General features: G+C 42.3%; 1 protein-coding gene across 2 annotated transcripts in view; it reads left to right on the top strand.

Annotated features, from left to right (window-relative positions):
• The first annotated feature begins 8892 nt into the window (after positions 1-8892).
• Positions 8893-17398, top strand: part of MEMO1 (mediator of cell motility 1) — a 32666-nt gene continuing 24160 nt past the window's right edge. Inside the window, exon 1 of one of the 2 annotated variants that reach the window (XM_067293315.1) lies at positions 8893-9078. In XM_067293315.1, the coding sequence (XP_067149416.1) occupies positions 9018-9078 (61 nt within the window). In that variant the 5' untranslated portion in view covers positions 8893-9017. The remainder of the gene's footprint in view (positions 9079-17398) is intronic. The other variant, XM_067293314.1, reaches the window with a different exon arrangement.

Raw genomic sequence — 17398 nt, forward strand, 5'->3', positions numbered from 1 at the left:
TAAGCATGGCCCAATTTTTATGGACTAGTAGAATGATCATAAGTTTGTTTGACAGTAACAGAAATGGTAAGTTTAGTTTCCAAGAGCTGCTCATTTAATCAAAGTTCTTACAAAGTTTTTATATGCACAGTTTTATTTTATACTTTTATTTTCAGTATTGCCATCTTACTATTTCCTTCTCCATCCCGTGTTTCTCATTTAACTGGTTTAACATAGGCTGTTAAAGCCTTGTAAGTAAAATGCTTTGGTGCCATCTAATCCTACATAGTTTTTTGAAAGGTAGCAGTAGTTTAGATAGGAAGTTATAGTTTGAAAGGCGGATAACTTGATAATTTGATAAGATTAGGAAATGAAAAATAATTTAAAATATTACTGCAACATTTCTAGAATTAGGTTCTTAAAAAATAGGAAATAACAGAGTTAGGGTTCTGGAAGCACTCTTAATTTTATTCTTTACAGGTACGGAGACTTTCTCATTGCCTGATAACATACCTGCTGTTTGCCTCATGCTTTTGCTTCTTTCTCAGGCACTGTAGAGCCTTTCTTTTGGGCACTTGATGTGACAGATGCCTGTGGTCTGTTGCCATTCTGGCAAGGGTTGAAGGTCTTTTCTGTGTGAGATTAAATAGACTACACAATTTGTTTGGTAATTATGCATAAATTTAAAAAAAGGGACTTAAGACTCATGTTAGACTTTTTCCTGTGATGACTTAGAGGTACACTATACTTGCTAAACTGCAAGTATATTCAGGTGTCCTGTTGCACAAATAAGAATATTTGCCCTCTTATTTGACATAAAGATGATTTTTCTATAGTAATCTGGAGATTTTTTTTTTTAACTTATTTTACTGTGGTTTTGCTTCTTTAATAGCTTAGATAGGCATAAGACTGGTGAGAAGATGGATCCTTTGGGGAAGAAGTTAACTTCAATTGTCCAAGAATTCAGAGGGGCTAGGGAAGGAGAACTGGCTCTTGATCTTAATAGGAAGACTCTCTCAACATTTTTAGTATTTCTTAATATGCTATGAGATAAACATTGAATTCATGTAGTCTAAGGGCAGTAAGATTGGAGAACACAAAAAATGGACACCCCTCAACCCAAGTCTAAAAATTGTTAGCTGTATTTTGGAAAAACATACAGGAACTAGAATGAAACTACTAATCCTGTCAGGTATCATGGTGAACACAATCTCCATCAAACACTGAAACTTCAAAACAAAAAAAAACAAAAAACCCCCCAGGATTTTAACAACAGTATTTAGATTTATTGGAATGAATGTTTAAAATGTCTTATCTCTCCCTGCTCTAATTTTTGAAGATGAAAACCCATTCTTTGTGCTATTTCATTGTGTCATAATCTTTTTTTATTAAGTTCAGACTCCTTTGTGCTCATAAATGCAAAGAAGTGTTCTTTTTCTCTCACCCTCAAAATCTGGTTGCACTTGAATTGACATTTTTATATTTATTGCTAAGCATTATTACTGCTTTTGAGAATGTCAGGAACAAAAGATTTATTCTAGGAGCAGAGAATTACTTAGAAGGAGGAGCTGCAGATAAGTGTTAGTGTAGATAGTTGATTTTATCACTGAAAATAACTTTAATTAGCCTTTGTTTCTGTTTACAGATCATCTCTGCAGGGGAATAATTTGATTATTAGTTCTTATATTTTATAAAGTGCTGGGTTAAGAAGAAATTATTAAAGCAGTTATGAACTGGTCATCAGATACATCCTATTGCAACCTAAATCCGGAAGTAATATTACTGAATGCATGCTCTATATAAGGCTATTTCAATATGCTGATGTGAATTTCCTTTTCCTACGCATGCATAATCCTTTTAAGTAGTCAAAAACAGTTGTACTCTGAGAAAAGAATCCTGAACATGCCAGAATGAAACGTTACTTTCCTTGTAAGTTCTGTGTGTTTTCAGAGCAAATTTGTTCAAATGTAAAGTGTTTTTAAAAAAAGCAGAACCACATATTTGCAGGTACAATAGAAAAGCTGAGTTCATCTACCAAAGCACCGCCTATGGGGATCGAGACTACACGCTGCCATCACTGATGTGTGCACCCTCATTACAATTGAAGGATGTTTGCTGTAGGGTAAGCCGCTTTCACAGATGTCACTGAAGAACTAATCATGTTAGCAGCTTCCCTGTTAGCCTTTTAAAAATTGATGAGTTAATTCAGTTGAAACAATTAATACAAACAGTAACAGAGGCTGAGTTAATTCATACCACTTCTTTGCCTCACTGAAGGCAGACCTGTGAGAGTGTGCTGGGGAAAGGAAGGAAAAGTAACACAATAAGCCTACAATCTGGAAATGAGATATTACTTGCAGGGAAGTGAAAAGATAACTGAAGACAGTCAGGAGGGATATGCAGTGGAAAGGCAACAACAGAGATCAGAGTATGGTTCTGTTTCCAGAAGGAATATGAGTGAAGATGAAGAGACAGACCATAAAGAGAGACTTAGTAGTGCTTTTTTTTCTTGTTAAAGCAGCATTTCAAGGTTTCATCCACAGGTGAAAACATCTCAAGACTGTATGAATTGCTAAGTCTTAAAAAAAAAAAAAATCTGTGCTGATCCCCAGTTTCTGCATTGAGGATTTGTGCAAGACCATACAAAAAGAAGCAGCTCAACTATTGATCTTCACCAGCCACGCCAACATTCAGAATACAATCAGATTTCTCAGTTTGCAATAACATCCTTTATGCGGCTGCACAAAACTTAGTAAGCACTCTGGTTTTCTGTGCAGCTCGTGGATCAACCTGGAATCTCAAAGCGTCTTCAGCGGAGCTGCCCTGCCAGCAGCAAGCCAGCACCGTTGCTGAGTCCACAGTGTCACCTGCCGTTGTCTTCCCATCTAAGATAGCTCGAGAGAATGAAAAAGCTACATTCACAAGGTAATGCTCTTAAAGGATTTACTGTAACAGCTTCTTTGGGAGGTTCCCACCAAGAAAATAAGTTGAAACGTTAATAAGACCAGCGAGCTCACCAGCTCTAAGGAAGAAATTTCAGCGATTCATACAAGGGCATGACAAGTCAACAAGAAAAATACAACCATATGCCTTTACTTGTTAAACTGGCTTCACCAATTAGAATCTGCTACTTAGGGAATACTGTATAACAGGATAAGAAAAAGCAAATTACTATTATCAGAACCATATCTGGTTAATCCAGGTCTCAAGGTTGGGGAAGTAATACAATGTCCAAATTTTCAAAGCATTTCCTTGTTTTTAAACTCCCCCACTAAAAAACAATGATAATTCTGTGAAGAGACATGCCTCATGTGTACTATCCTAATTTAATCCAGAAAGAAAGAAGTAATATCTTTTTTTTTTCACAAAAAACACCAGTTCTCAGGGCTTCAAAATGAAATGTATTTAATTTTTAAATGTAAATTAAATAACAAGAGATTTTACAAGTATGTATAAAAGTGAGGACTTATACTCACCAATAAAATGGAGAAGAGATAGAAAGGGCTATAAGTTATTAACAGATCTAAAATAAAGGCTAGAATAAATAAATAAAAATGGCAGCTTCAGATGTATGGCAGTTCATTGCTAAATAGCCAAAAGCCATATCTCTTGATTCCTGAACAACTGATTTTAGCTTTCTCCCTGCTCCCCTAGGTAACTGAATCAGCATGTCCTCCAAAGGGCAATAAAATTAAGCAGAAAATAAAACATAATAATTAATACCAGATCACAACTTTCATGATGACAAAGAAAATGAAGCATTTTAGATCCAATATCCTGGAGTTACTACCACCTAACTTTGAAAGAATTATATACCAATCATACACAGTACTTTGAGGTCTGCCTTTGTAAATGCTTCCACTGAGAACATTATCTTTTACCTCGAAGGGGACAGTGATAGAAGAAAGCATTTCCCACTAAAAGCAATTCTGATCAAAGAATTCCACATCTTCATATTCTGAAGGCAGTTCCCACCTTAAAATACAGGTTTGAGTTGCCAAACCTTGTCAGATTTTTTTATGCATCTCCCATTTATCAATGACATTGTCCAAAGTCAGTTCAACTCTTTGAGCTATCCATTCTACTTTCTCAAGTGCTGTAGCTATTGTGAATTCTGGTCTGATCAAAAGAATCTGTAAATCCCTCTCCCCATCAAACTTTCTAGAATAAAACAATTGCTTTCAGACACAGGAAAAATCTGAAAAATTCTGGAAGATATAAGCAGCTGAAAACAGTAGGCTGAAATGGAAGCACATGAGAAGAATCCCTATGCCTACTGGGCTTGTTAAAATACAGTTTTTGATTTATTCTTATCATTGTACTAATTATATAGCAAATTATTCTTAGCCAAGTCTTAGCTTGTGTTTTTCCTGTTCTAATATTTCACAGTCAGAGTTCATCTGAGGATTGACTACATATCTTAGATCACAGAACTACAGAATGACAACGGTTGCAGAAAAACATTTTATGCTGATGAAAAAAGTATCAGTGCAGTTTCTGCTAATGTTCACTATTAAATTAAAGTTTTAAGTGAGGACTTAAAATGTAAATAGTGTGTGAATAACTAGGGGGAAGTTTACAGCAATGCTAGAACAACACTGACTAGAAATTAAGGAAAATATTAGTTCAGAATTTTTTGAGAAAGGTGCCATATTCCTCTTCCCAATGTGCTTTTATCTCTCCTCTCAAAGTTTGCTTTGCAAAGCAGTTTTCTGAGAGGAGCCTAAATTGATAAAAGGCTGTTAGATGGGTGGAGCACATATAGCCTGCCTTTTTCTCTGGTATACATTGAGGTATTTATAAGATGGATAATTACCCTCTTACATGATCTCAGATGCTATTATGTTATATGGGAAGTAGTAATATTTTCATCGCAAGGGGTATGAAGGCTGCGGGGCAGGGGGGCCTGCTGTTAACAGTAGAAAGGACTGTGAGGAATAGCAGGTTCCTCCGATGGAGAATGACAGCTGGGAATGACAGTTTGTAGAGAGAAGAAAACTAGGAAAACCATGACAGCGAACAGCTTCCTGAGAAGGGAGGAGACAGGAAGCAGGCAATGTAAAAAGCATGATAGGAAAGACATAAAGCATGTGCAAGAGGACAAGGAGAGCAAAAAACAAGAAAGCAGCAGACCTAGATAGCAGAGCCAGTGGAAGGTGTGCGCCGCCCCAGCCAGGCACAGGACATTACTGCATGCTACGGACACACTAAGTGACAGGTTGCACTTGCCACCATCTGCCTTAGTGCTCTTTTTGCAGATAGGGAACAAACTGCCGACAGAAGTACACATGTTGCGGCGGTCTGGTGCTTCATGGGTAGGCTGGCATGAGGGATCTGTCTGTGCACTCTGTGGCAGCCCAGCCCCTGCACATCAGAGAAAAATGACTGAAATAGCTCTGAACAGATAAGTGCTCCCATTATTTCTCTCTGTACAAACAATGCTCAGAGGAATTACTGACCAAGCAGGAGAATTTCCTGCCCCAACTCATGCTGCACAGTGTTCACTGAAGGCTGAGCCCAGTTTCTCGGGCTGGGATGGGAATGCTCCCATACCTCCGTGTCCTCAGCATGAGGGAGCTGCACTGCACTGCCATCATCTTTTTAACTGAAGAGCTGCCGAGTTTTCTGTTTCTGTCTCCATCATCTATGTTGTGCTACGGAGGGACTTGGGAGGGAGCTCATTACGAGCTCTTAAACAAAGAAACAATCCATCATCAGGAGGTGATGGTTAAGATTTTAAAAAAGAAACCCACAAATCACTGAACACTGCCCAGTGGTGGTCCACCTGTGATAGGGAACAAAAATAAATCCTACTGTCACCCTTCTCCACAGTGGAAATTTCTCCTGTAGTGCTACAGATGACAAGCTTTGGCAGAAACAGGTAGAAATTGAAGAGGAAGTCCTTGCAGCTTGCCTGAGCTTTGCATTGGGAGTGCTAGTTGATAACAGAGAAGGAAGGAGACTCAGCAGAAAAGAGGCTATCACAGTATTTGTGGCACATGCCACAACCTAAGTATTGGTAAAAAGTATGGATCTTCTGTGACCTGATAACACTGAGCTATAGTTGTTCCTCTGCATCTACACTGAGATTCACCAGTTCATGTTATGTAAAGATTTTATCCTAATCTACATCTAATCTAGGTGAGAAAAGACAATGCAAGGAAGGAAGACTAAAGAGGAAAACAAAGGAAAGAAACTTAAAAAGGGGCACAAGGAGAAAAGGGATCAAACCCAAGTAGAATGCAACAAAAAAGAAAATATACTGAAGAAATTTAAGAAGGCAAGCCAAAGAGGAAAGAAACCACTAGATAGAGAAAGGTAGTAAACAGAAGAAAATACTTGTAAAATCTAGCATACTTATAAAACAAAAGCAAACCAGAACATTGTGAGAGGGTGATTTACATATCAAAATGCTAATGTGAACATGTATAAGAATAGGGCATGGAGAAGCTAGAGTTATGACAGTTGACCTATGTCCTTGTGTATAGGAAAGGCAAATAATTTGTTTGCTGTGGTTATATTAATGGTAGCTCTCAGGAGCATATGTGGATGTGTTTGCATGTCTAGAAATACACAAGGTACTTGGATTCTGTGGCACTGGTGCATGCCTCTTATTATACAGAAATTTTAATTCAATAGCAGCATTTTTTCTCATTAAAAAGTCCAGATTACTACTAGGAAGTTTTTATCTTTTATTTTCATTAGAGTGAAAATGCGTAAGGAAGATAAAGCTCTTTCTCTAAATGGCAGAAAGGAATATTTGATAACTGAAGGCTTTTTGTTTAACCTCTTAATTCCCCTAAGCTATTCCTCCCAGCAGGCTTCTCAAACTCTTATTGGTGGACTGTGGGAGAAGAGTGCATCAAAAACTTGAACTATATCCTGACATGAGCTTTCATGTTCGTATATAATCATAACATTTATTTCTCCTCACTGAGTAAAATTTATCCTTTGTTGCATTAATTAGTTAACTTTACTGAAGAATTAGTTCAGGAAATATTCACAGGACTGAATTTTATGTAAAAGCTTTGGGAGTTTTAAACAGGGATTGTAACTGCCAGATAATTTTATGTTAGAACAGCACGATAGTGCTTCTAGAGTCTAGGTAGCAGTTATAAACTACATTAACCTTTTTCAGTACAATACTTTTAAAATAACAACTGAATACTGTAAGGATAGACACAGCAGTGAGGGCTATGGAAAATGTAAGGCTTTTGCTGGGATAGTTAGGACCCATTTCCTCCTGACAATGTATTGCAAATAAAATCAACTGGAGACTCTAGTGCTTATTGCCCCTCAGATTCATTGGGAGGTCAGTGTCATGGGTGCTGAGGAGGACACTCAATGATAAAAATGACTTCAATCATTTCTCTGCAGCACTTTGATCCTCAGGACATACTGCAAATGCTGCCCATTTTCCCCAGTTTCCTTTGAAGGAGGCACAGTGTTCGACTTATTAAAAAAAATCTACATTTTAAATGCATTTATAGCTTGAGGTGGAAGACTTTTTTTAAAGAATAAAATGATATATGGGGGGAAGTAAAATATGCATCCTGACCTGGCCCAGACTTTTTCCACCTCACAAAGCATCAGTCTGCCTTACTCTCTTCATGGCTGCAGCCCCCTCATCTCTCTTGCTGTGGCTCCCCTCTCTCCTGGCTGTATCTCACATGTCAGTGGCTACCTTGCCTTTTCCCTTCCCCCCTTTTCTACTGGCCATATTCCTCTTTCCAATTGTCTCTTATTAGCTATTTTGAGGGAGGAGGTCACTGCTTGACATCTCCATGGCAGCAGTCCAGTCACCAAGCTAATAAAAAATTAAAGGAGTGGGGAGGGAGAAAACGGAAAAGAATTACAGAGCTGCCTTCTACACAAATATACTCCCACAGGCCTTGCTGCATGCCTCCGCAGCAAAGACGTAAATACACACACAGGCAGATGTTCGAGAAGGAATGATGGTTTAAAGCGATGATCTCAAGGAATCTGAGATCAATACTCCTCCTGTCTTCAAAATCTGCGCTAGCTCCACGTCCTGTAACAGTGACCAAGAAAGCAGAAGAGGTAGCACAAGCCGAATTATCCTCTCCTCAGAGGGAGAGGGTAACCCGGGGAAGCAGGGAGCACCTCTTTGCCTTGGGAGCACAACCACCGCTCATGCCCCGTCCCGTCCCGGCGCCCCACGCCGGTGGCTCCAACGGCCGGCCGGGCCGGCGGGAGGGGCGCGCGCCCCCTCCCCAGCGGCCTGTCCGGGTGGCCCCGCCGGTGCCCGCCTCGGGGCGGGGTCTCCCGCCCCCTCGGGCAGGGGCGCAGGGCAGGAGCGCGGGGCGGGGCGGGACCCCCCGCTCGGCCCCGGCTCGCTCCTCCCCCACCCCGGCCTCCCCTCGTCTGACCCGCGCTCGTAATCTTCCCTTCACCACAGAGACACAGGCCCACCAATCAGCGAGGCCAGAGGAGATTGCCAAGGCAACGCGGTCGGCCAATCCGAAGCGGCTCTCCCTCCCAGCTCCGCCCTTCTTCCCCCCTCCCCCCACGAGGCGGTGCCGCTCCATTCCGGGCCTGTCAAAGAGGTGGGCGGGGACGGCGAGGGCGGTCGCCCAATGGCGACGAGGCTTTTGCTTTCGTGTCCAATGGGGGAACGGCGGCCGTGCGGCCCCTAGTCCACGGGAGCCGAGCCGGGCCAAACCCAGCTGCTGCCGCGGCCTCCTTCTGTTCGCGTCCCCCCACCTGCCAGCGCGGAGTTGGCAGCGGCGGCAGCAGCGGCCCCGGGCTTTGTCCCCGCGCTTCCCCCCTCCCCCCCGCGGGGCGAGCTCCTGCGGCCCAGCCAGGCCCCGCCGCCCCTACTGCCGCCTCCGAGCGCCCCCCTCCCGCTCGCCGCCCGCCCGCCCGGAGGCGCCGCCGGCAGCGCCGCCGCCGGCAGCGCCGCCCCCGCCCGCGGGGCCCGGGCCGTGCCGGGGGAGGAGGGGGAGCAGCGCCGCCGCCGCCGCCGGGCCCGTCCCCCACCGCCTCCCCCGAACACCATAGGCGGCTCCGGCACCAAGATGTCCAACCGGGTGCTCTGCCGGGAGGCCAGCCACGCCGGCAGTTGGTACACAGCCTCAGGTACCGGCGCCGCGGCCCTCAGCGGGGCGGCGAGCCCCGGGCCGGCGGGGGGAGAGAGGGGCGGGGGCTGAATCAGCACTTTCCGCCGCCGCCGCCGGTACCGGGCCCGGCCCGCCTTGCCTGGCCCGGCCCGCGCGGGGAGGGACCGGCGGGCCCCGCCTCCGCGAGCGCGGCCCGGGCACATGGCGGCGCCGGCCCGGGACCGCCGTCCCTCCCCGCGGTGGTCGGGGGAGCCGTTATCTTCCCCTCCCCCCGCGCACTTTGGGGGGGGGGGAGGAGAGCAGCCGTTCTTCCGTTATTCCCTGCCTGGGGGAGCCGTTGGCGGGCGGGAAGGCGGCCCGGGGGCTGCCAGCCCCGGGTGTGTGTGTGTATGTGTCGCCGCTGTGTCTGCGTGTGCGCGGGGCCCTGCCGGTGGCGGTGGCATGTGTGCTTTTGTCTCACGAGGCTGCATGAGCTTACCCCCCCCCCCCCCCCCCGGCCCGTGTGGATGGGCTGCTTCGCTGTGACACTGGGCACCGGCAGAGAGCGGTCGCTGCTAAACCGGCTGCTTGCCTCCCCGGCTGAAAAATTGACTCGGGGCTTGGCAAAAGGTCTGTCGGCACTCGGCGAATTACATTGTTTCTTGTGGGTCCCTCGGTGCTCTAGAAACTTGCACTGGAACAGGTAAAAGCCTGTTCTGAATATTTTACGTAGTTGTGAGGTGAGAGCAGATGAAAGGAATTTGGTGTTCAGAGGTGGGTCTCTTCCTGGGGTCGTCTGAGAGAAGGCAGGATGTCTCGTGTGTCTTGCAGAGCTAGAAGCGAGCTGATGGGGTGTGTGTGGGGGGGGAGGAAATAAGGAGTTTTGTTTTTCTTTGTGAACTCCAAGATGAACTTTCTTCTTTTTTTCTAGTGCATTCTCCATAGTAGTGAAAAGTTATAAAGCACTAGTACGGAATGGACTCTGGCCATTTAGAGAGGTGATACATGTTGAAAAAGAACAGAAGAGCAAAGGTGGTGCATTGGAGAGAAGTACATGGACCACCATTCCCCCCCCAAAACAGAGAGAAACCTGTACTCATGGCTTGGTAGCACCTATGTTTGAAAATAAGCTTTATTGTTCTTTTTCTGGGGCGGGGGGGGACGACTCCCCTCTGCAGTTGCAGATGCACGTTTGTATTTTCACAATCCTTATTAAGGTGATTTGTAAGGTACAGTCTTTTACTGGCCTTAGGAGTAAAGATCATGACAAAACTTATGTGGGTGAATGAGCTTGGATGAACAGAGGCTGTCATAAAGAATATTTTGAGTTCAGAAGGATGGGAGAGGTATGATTAAAACAATAACAAAAGTATTGTGGATCCTAAACTGACATTTAAAGAAAAGTAGATGTGATAAGTCATACACTTCTCTTGGCTACAATAGGTAGAGTTTTCCTTCTCTCTTCTGCAAATTAATGTATAAAGTATATGGCAGACATTCAGAGGGTAAGAAAGAAATATACTGGGGAGGGTAATACAGGAAAAAAGGGATTGTGAGATAAGTAGCTGGACTTCAGTATGGTGGGTAAACTGTTTCAGGGTGACAATAGAGGATGATTGTTTTCCTTTGGATTTTAACGTTCAAAACATTACTATTTTGCCCATTACAAAACTGGTCTCAAATCTGCATCTAGAGTAGATAGCCTTTGCATTTTTTTTTTCAATTGTCTAGGAAGGTAGGTAGTACTCCTTTTTACAGAAAGTAAGCAGCATCATGTTGAAGGTATATACTTAAAAACACACAAGGACTTCAAAATGTTATGGCTTTACCATAACACTTTTAAACTTACCCATGCTATTTGTATTTTCATTCGTTAATAAGGCAGCAAATTACTGTGCAATGTGGAAGAGCCAAACAGCCTTACATGTAAATTTTCTAGTTTGATATTGGACTTCACACCAAGTTACTGCTGGATACTTATGAATAAAACAAAAACTTTAGTTTCTTTGTAATTAAAGAGGCATGGGTGCTATATTTGGCTGTTTTTCTATACCAGTTCAGCGTATAACTTTCTGTTAGACTACACCCCAGTGAGTCTGTGTGACTAGTTTGGCCAGTACTACTTCTCTGTGATAGGATGTCCAAAAACATATTGCTCCAGTTGCTTTTGGGCTGCCCTCTGGTTATTGCTTGCTGAGGAGGTGTGAAATGGTGCCCAGACACTTCCAGTGCAGGAGAAAAATATTAAACTGAAGCATGTTGTAACTAGTTTTGGTGACTGTTCTTCTAACAAGTTAAATTGTAACTGTTACATTGTGGGTTGTTGTGGGTAGAACTTAATGTTGCAGTGCCTGGAGTTTTGGGAAATCTTCTCCCCCCCCCCCCCCCTTCTTTCTCCCATAAGGTTTTCCTCAAGTAAGAAAATAGCATTATTATGTCTCTTCCTATAGAAAGAAGTTTCTTGCGCAATTTACATAGGGTACATGAGAGCAGAAATTCTTCCTGTTCAACAAGATAGGGACTAGCTATTATTTGCTGCTGCTGAGGATGCATCAAAGCTAAAGAGGAAACAAATGGGGACCAAGAGTGTATGTGTTTGCCATTGTCTTAACTTAAAATCAGGCCAAACTTGCATGCCATCTGCTCTCTCAAACTTCTAACATAGGCTGGTTTCCTCAACTGTACTATTTGAAGAAAGTCTGGATTTTATCATATGGTTTCAACCTGCATAGCTTTAAGGATGCAGCTGAGGCAGGGATTAGAGTTTGCATTGTAATAGTTCTTCAGTACATTCCTGTAATTCTCCAGGGATTGTGTTGTCAGGTCGTCCTACCTACTCTCTTCATGCTTACCATCTAGGCCCAGGAGTGATTTGCTGGGTTATATATAAACTGGTTAGCATTTAAGCTTCCCATTTCCTGAAAACTGCTCTATTTCTACAGAGCTAAGTTTGGGTACACAGGGCAAGCAGGTGTCCTGGAAGCTCTCATCCTGCTACTGTTAAGTTACTACTACAGTTACTACTGCATTAGTATTCTCTACCTGTCCAAGAGGACACTGAGAAAGAAATGTGATTTTTGAAGGATGTGTTCAAAATCATTATCTCTGAAAGCATTTCAAAGAGGCTGTGTTAGGATGACCTCAATTAGATGGCAGTTTATCCAGAGGTGCCTGGTATCTGAGGGGAAAATGTCAGCAAAAACTGCAACAGTAGGGCACCCACTGCTGTGCTTAAGGAACTTAATATCTGCCAGATCTGACAGTAGAAGTCAGCCCTGGGGAAGAAGGGCTGAGGTCAGATGAGGAGGGGACTCTGAAAACTGTGGGAGCAGAGGATGAAGAATAGATCCAGAATGCAAGACAGGTTTTGTGGTCAGAGGATATCCTTTAACTGGATTATCTGGCTTTTCTAGGGAGTGAGCTCCAGGAATGGAAGCAGTACCAGAGCTGAAGCCACAACCAAGTAACAGGCAGCCACTACTTTTTTGTGGAGAGTAAATGCAATGTATGTTTAGGGTTTAGAAGATGTGCATTTCTTGTCTTTACTAAGACTGCCCAGTTCTGTGGGGCAGCCGTTGCTTCAGCTAAAGGGAGAAGCTATGCAACTTCCCCGGTTCCCCGTTCTATTTTCTCCAGTTATGTGACATGCACTGCTTAGATTCTGCCTTGAAAAATATAAACATGCACTGCATTCTAGTGAGAATACATCACCTAATTGTATGACGCCAATAAACTCTACAGAGCTGGTGTGACTGGCTGTGCAATTATACACGTCCAAGCGTGTCTAGATGTTAGAATGTCACATCTAACAATAAGTAACCAACTTTGTTGTTAGCGGGGAAAGTGATGTTCCAGACTGAAAGTGTTAGCAGTTCCTGCTCTCTTGATGAAATTGAGAAGGGTTTAAAAAAAAAAAAAAAAAAGGCTTTGTGGTGGCGGCAGCCATTTAACTTCCCATGTGTTCTTCATTCATAGTATGCTGTTGTAAAGAAAACTTTAAAAAGCAAGTTCCTTAGTAAGTTTCTGCAGTTGAGTTCAGTATCGTGATTCTCTTGATCAAATTTTACATATCTTCTCTTCTAGAGTTCTTGGTGTGGGGAATTTCATGTTCATTCTACATCAGTCTGTGTAGCTTGTTAGTAGACTTCAGCCATGGACTTGTGGAGCATCTGCCTTGCAACAATGGGGTGTGTTCAGTCAGAGGCTTAGAAAAGTTGCTCCTTCTTCTTCTTAGCAGCAGCACTGAAGATGGGAATCTCTGCAGCTGAGCTTCCAAACTGAAATAGTGTTATGACTATTGCTGATTGTAGGCTGCTGCTCTAACTACCCTATATTTTTGCTCACAGACCTTGATCCATATAACTGTTTTAAAATAGTTAAAACCAGAATGTGTCATGCTACTGCTTCTATGGGCTAGCAACCTGGTGCATGGTTGCTGCTAAATACACTTGCAAAAGGAGATAAAGGCATGCTGTGTAGATAAGGGCATCAACCTGTTGCATTGCTATCATATAGCGTGTTCAAAAAAAAGTGTCTCATCTTTCTATGGTGAAAAATGTTAAAATAATTTATTTTTGGCAGAAAGTCACACTCCTGCTGGGTGAATTCAGCCACACAGACCTCTTGAGACATTGATTTTTGACTAGTAGGGCAAATGGGATGATTAGGGACAACCTGAAACAAAAATAGCATAATTTTCCGTGACTTTGAATGCAGGGCAGACATGTTCCAAGATACAAAAGAAGCAGTTGAAATAAAGCAGGAATGACGCACAGGGCACTCAACTGAACATGGACTATTTGCAGGATAGAATGTGGTAACTGTCTCAATTTACTCCTTTATGCTAGTAGATTCCATAAGCATTGGACAGTTCTGCTGGGAGTCAATCCATGCATTCCTGAAATGAAAATAGTCATTGGCAGATGTGCATCAGCCTACCTTTTTTCCTTACTCTGTGTATAGCATGCCATTAAAAGTCAGATGTCACATGTTAAGGCACTTTACATGCTTTATTTACTGGCAGCTGACCTGCCTTGCTTGGCTCATGGAAGAGCTAATTGAGTACTATGACGCTCTTTAATAAAACATTTGATAAATCTTGCCTCAACTTTTCCCCAGTCAGTGGAATGCCAATACAGACAAAACACAAAGTTTTTTAGTAAGCTATTCCAAACCACATCAGCAAAACCAAATTGAGAGTGGTGCACAAATAACAACACTATGTGATCTGAAATTTGCCCTGCAAAACAAGTTCATCGCCGTATTAGGTATGGCTTATTTCCCTGCTCTTCCTGACCCAGCCTTTGTTGTGGTTAGGGGTGTCCTTTCTGGTAGCCTGTGCCAATCCAGCAAACTAGAACCTTCATTTCTATATCCTTATCAATACAATTGTGAGTTGACATAGTAACTGCAGTGTTGATTTGAAATGCCATTGGACTTTTTCCATCTACCAAATGGTATTTTGTATGATGAGTCAAGTACATGGTCTGTCTCCACATAACTGTTTGAAGAGAGCTTAAACCTCTGGTGCTGTTGTGTACAGAGTTTGTCTCCTGCTGCTGTGGCTAATGAGTAAAAGAACCCCAAAGTACACAGGTGCAGAAATCTTGTTGGTAGTATTTGTAAGGATTAAAGCTTCTTACTTGTTTGGGCAAGAAACACCAGCTTTCATGAATAACTGGCTGTCATGCAGGGATGTTCAGAACTTGTCTTTCAGGCTGTCTGAGGTCTGAACAGTGGTGTCTAGAGCAGTTGGAAAGGATACTACTTGGAAGAACTTCTGTGGATCAGAAAATAAATGAATAGGCAGATGTGTATCATGAGTGATCAGTTTAGAAATCATGTTTCTCTCCGAGTGAGCTACTCTTCTAGAGTGCTTGCGCTTCTACTCCTTTGTAATCCCCAATAAAACCCACATTAATGGCTTTTACTGCCTCTGCACCAAATACTGATTTACTAAGCCAAGACCCACTATTGGTTTATAGCTCTTCAGAGTAGCCAGCTTCAGTGTGCAAAAGCAATGTGATTCTGAGTTGGCACAGCTTTTCTCACTTGCATGTTCTGGGGCTTGGGGGCCCTGTAGAGTGACATAAAGGTGTCCATTTTCCATGAATAATGATGTAATCCCAGCACTTCTGTGCTTGTTGTCCTGAGCTGGATCTTCTCATCAGCATCAGGGAAAGCATGTACAGCAGTTACAGTTGTCTCTGCCCTGCCGCGATATTCCTGAGTACGCATGGTCTGTCCACCAGGCCTGTTGCCTACAGCTTCTGAGGCACAAGCACTGCTGCTAGGATGTCTTTCCCTGACCCTCAGAGCTACTGCATCCTACCTTAAATTACAGCAGAACCACTTCTCTGTAGTGATCTAAGTCTTTGCAGTAGCTGAAGTGGATAGAAGGAAAGATGATGTGCAGTCTTGTGTGTTGTTGGACTATGCATAGTGACATGAGGAGGTGGTTCAGAAAGACGGTCGCTGTACCGTAAAACAGTTTTCTGGAAGTGCTGAACTCTGGTGTGCCGAGAACCCTGGCACATTCTCTAAAATTGGAGTAACTCATTGAGGCTCATTCAGTACTGTATGTAAACATAATGTAAAAGCAATGCTTCAGTGGCATCAGTGTGTTATTTGTAGATGGTCTTGGACAAATGGATGCAGAAAAAATGTAAAAAGTATGTGAGGGTCACTGAAGCAAGTAGTGACCTGGTCTGGGTGAAAGGAGCTTTGTACAGTAGCAAGATAATTAATGCACTGATAACAGAATCTTAATGTGACATGAACTGGAGCTTTCAAATACAACTGTTAAACTTAAGTTCTTAATTTACAGTCTATAAACAAACCATCGTAGTGCCTTGCAAACTTATGAAGTATGTGCTTTGCAAGGTTAATACTAAATTTTGTTTCTCTCCCTTTTTTTTTCCGTTTAGAAATTTTATGTGGAAGACGGATATGTCGTTGTTGGATCTTTTGCAAACTAATCATGGAACATGATATTAATATGCAGATTGTAACATTGTATTCTTCAAAAGTATACCAAAATAATTTAAAATACAATTTCCAGGCTATTATTTCTTGCTGAATCACTGAAGTACTGTCTGAATAAAGATATTCCAAGTGCATAATGTAAACTGAATTTTTACTAAGAGTTGAAATTTTGAAAAGAGCTTTACATTTGTCATCTTCCTGGTATTATTAAAGTAGTCTGGGAAGTATCGCCTAGTGAATACTTTGACAAGTTCAGATTGCATTTAGCACATAAGTGTTTAACATTAGAGCCAAAATTATTTTCTCGGAGTTGCTAAACAGATGGTTGTTTGTTTGGATCTCTGACCTAACTGGGAAGGTGTTTTATAAAGCCATGTATGTGAATATTGCTTGATATTCTTAATGAATGCTGATGCAGTTTGATTATTTATTTCCTAATAACTTTCAGTAAAGGAAATTAGAGAGCTAGTGGAATGCAAGAAAATTGAGACATGCAAGTGAGATCTGCCTCCAAAGCAGAATCAGTGGTTCTGTTATGGCTTCAGTTTTATTTTCCCTCCCTCATTACCTGCTGTTTCATGTTCATCTTAGAATGTGTAAAACAGGAGTTTATGTAGTGTCAATGTGATCTTTATTTGTATCCTTTTGTGTATCCGTTATGGCTCCTTTTTCAATCCTATAGCTTGCATAAGCAAATTTCTGCCTTATAGACTGATTTCTTTGTTTCATCCTTTCATCCAGTATTCAGTAATGGAAGACTAATATATACTAGCAGTAGGGAATGTGCTCATCAACATGCGTCTTTGAAAATCGTTTTCTATTTCTGACAAATCCTAGTCTTTGCATAGATAACACTTGTCCTTTATTCAAAGATTTAGCCTTTATTGCAGTTAGAAACAAAGATTTATCAAGTAGGTCCTGTGTTCTTTAAAACAATTGTTATATTTTCTGTGATTTTAAATGAGAAGGGAAACCACTTAGTCCTTTGTCACATTTCAGATTGGAGTTTGCCTGAAGAGTGAATTAAATATTTTTGTTTCCCCTTTACTGGAAAGAATGGCCTTGTACAGTAGCAAGATAATTAATGCACTGATAACAGAATCTTAATGTGACATGAACTGGAGCTTTCAAATACAACTGTTAAACTTAAGTTCTTAATTTACAGTCTATAAACAAACCATCGTAGTACTAGCTTAACTTAACCTACAAAGCCTGTACCATGACAACTATGAACCGAGGTGATGAACCTAGACGTGTGACTACCAGACTTCTTTGTGGTATTATTCATTGGGTAATACTGGCATGTGTTTAATGTGGAAGGATTCCTTCCCGCTTACTCTAGTCCTTTGTTAGGGGATAATGTTGATAGTTTAAAA

The sequence above is a fragment of the Apteryx mantelli genome, chromosome 3 (genome assembly GCF_036417845.1).
Source record: "Apteryx mantelli isolate bAptMan1 chromosome 3, bAptMan1.hap1, whole genome shotgun sequence".
NCBI classification, from domain to species: domain Eukaryota; kingdom Metazoa; phylum Chordata; class Aves; order Apterygiformes; family Apterygidae; genus Apteryx; species Apteryx mantelli.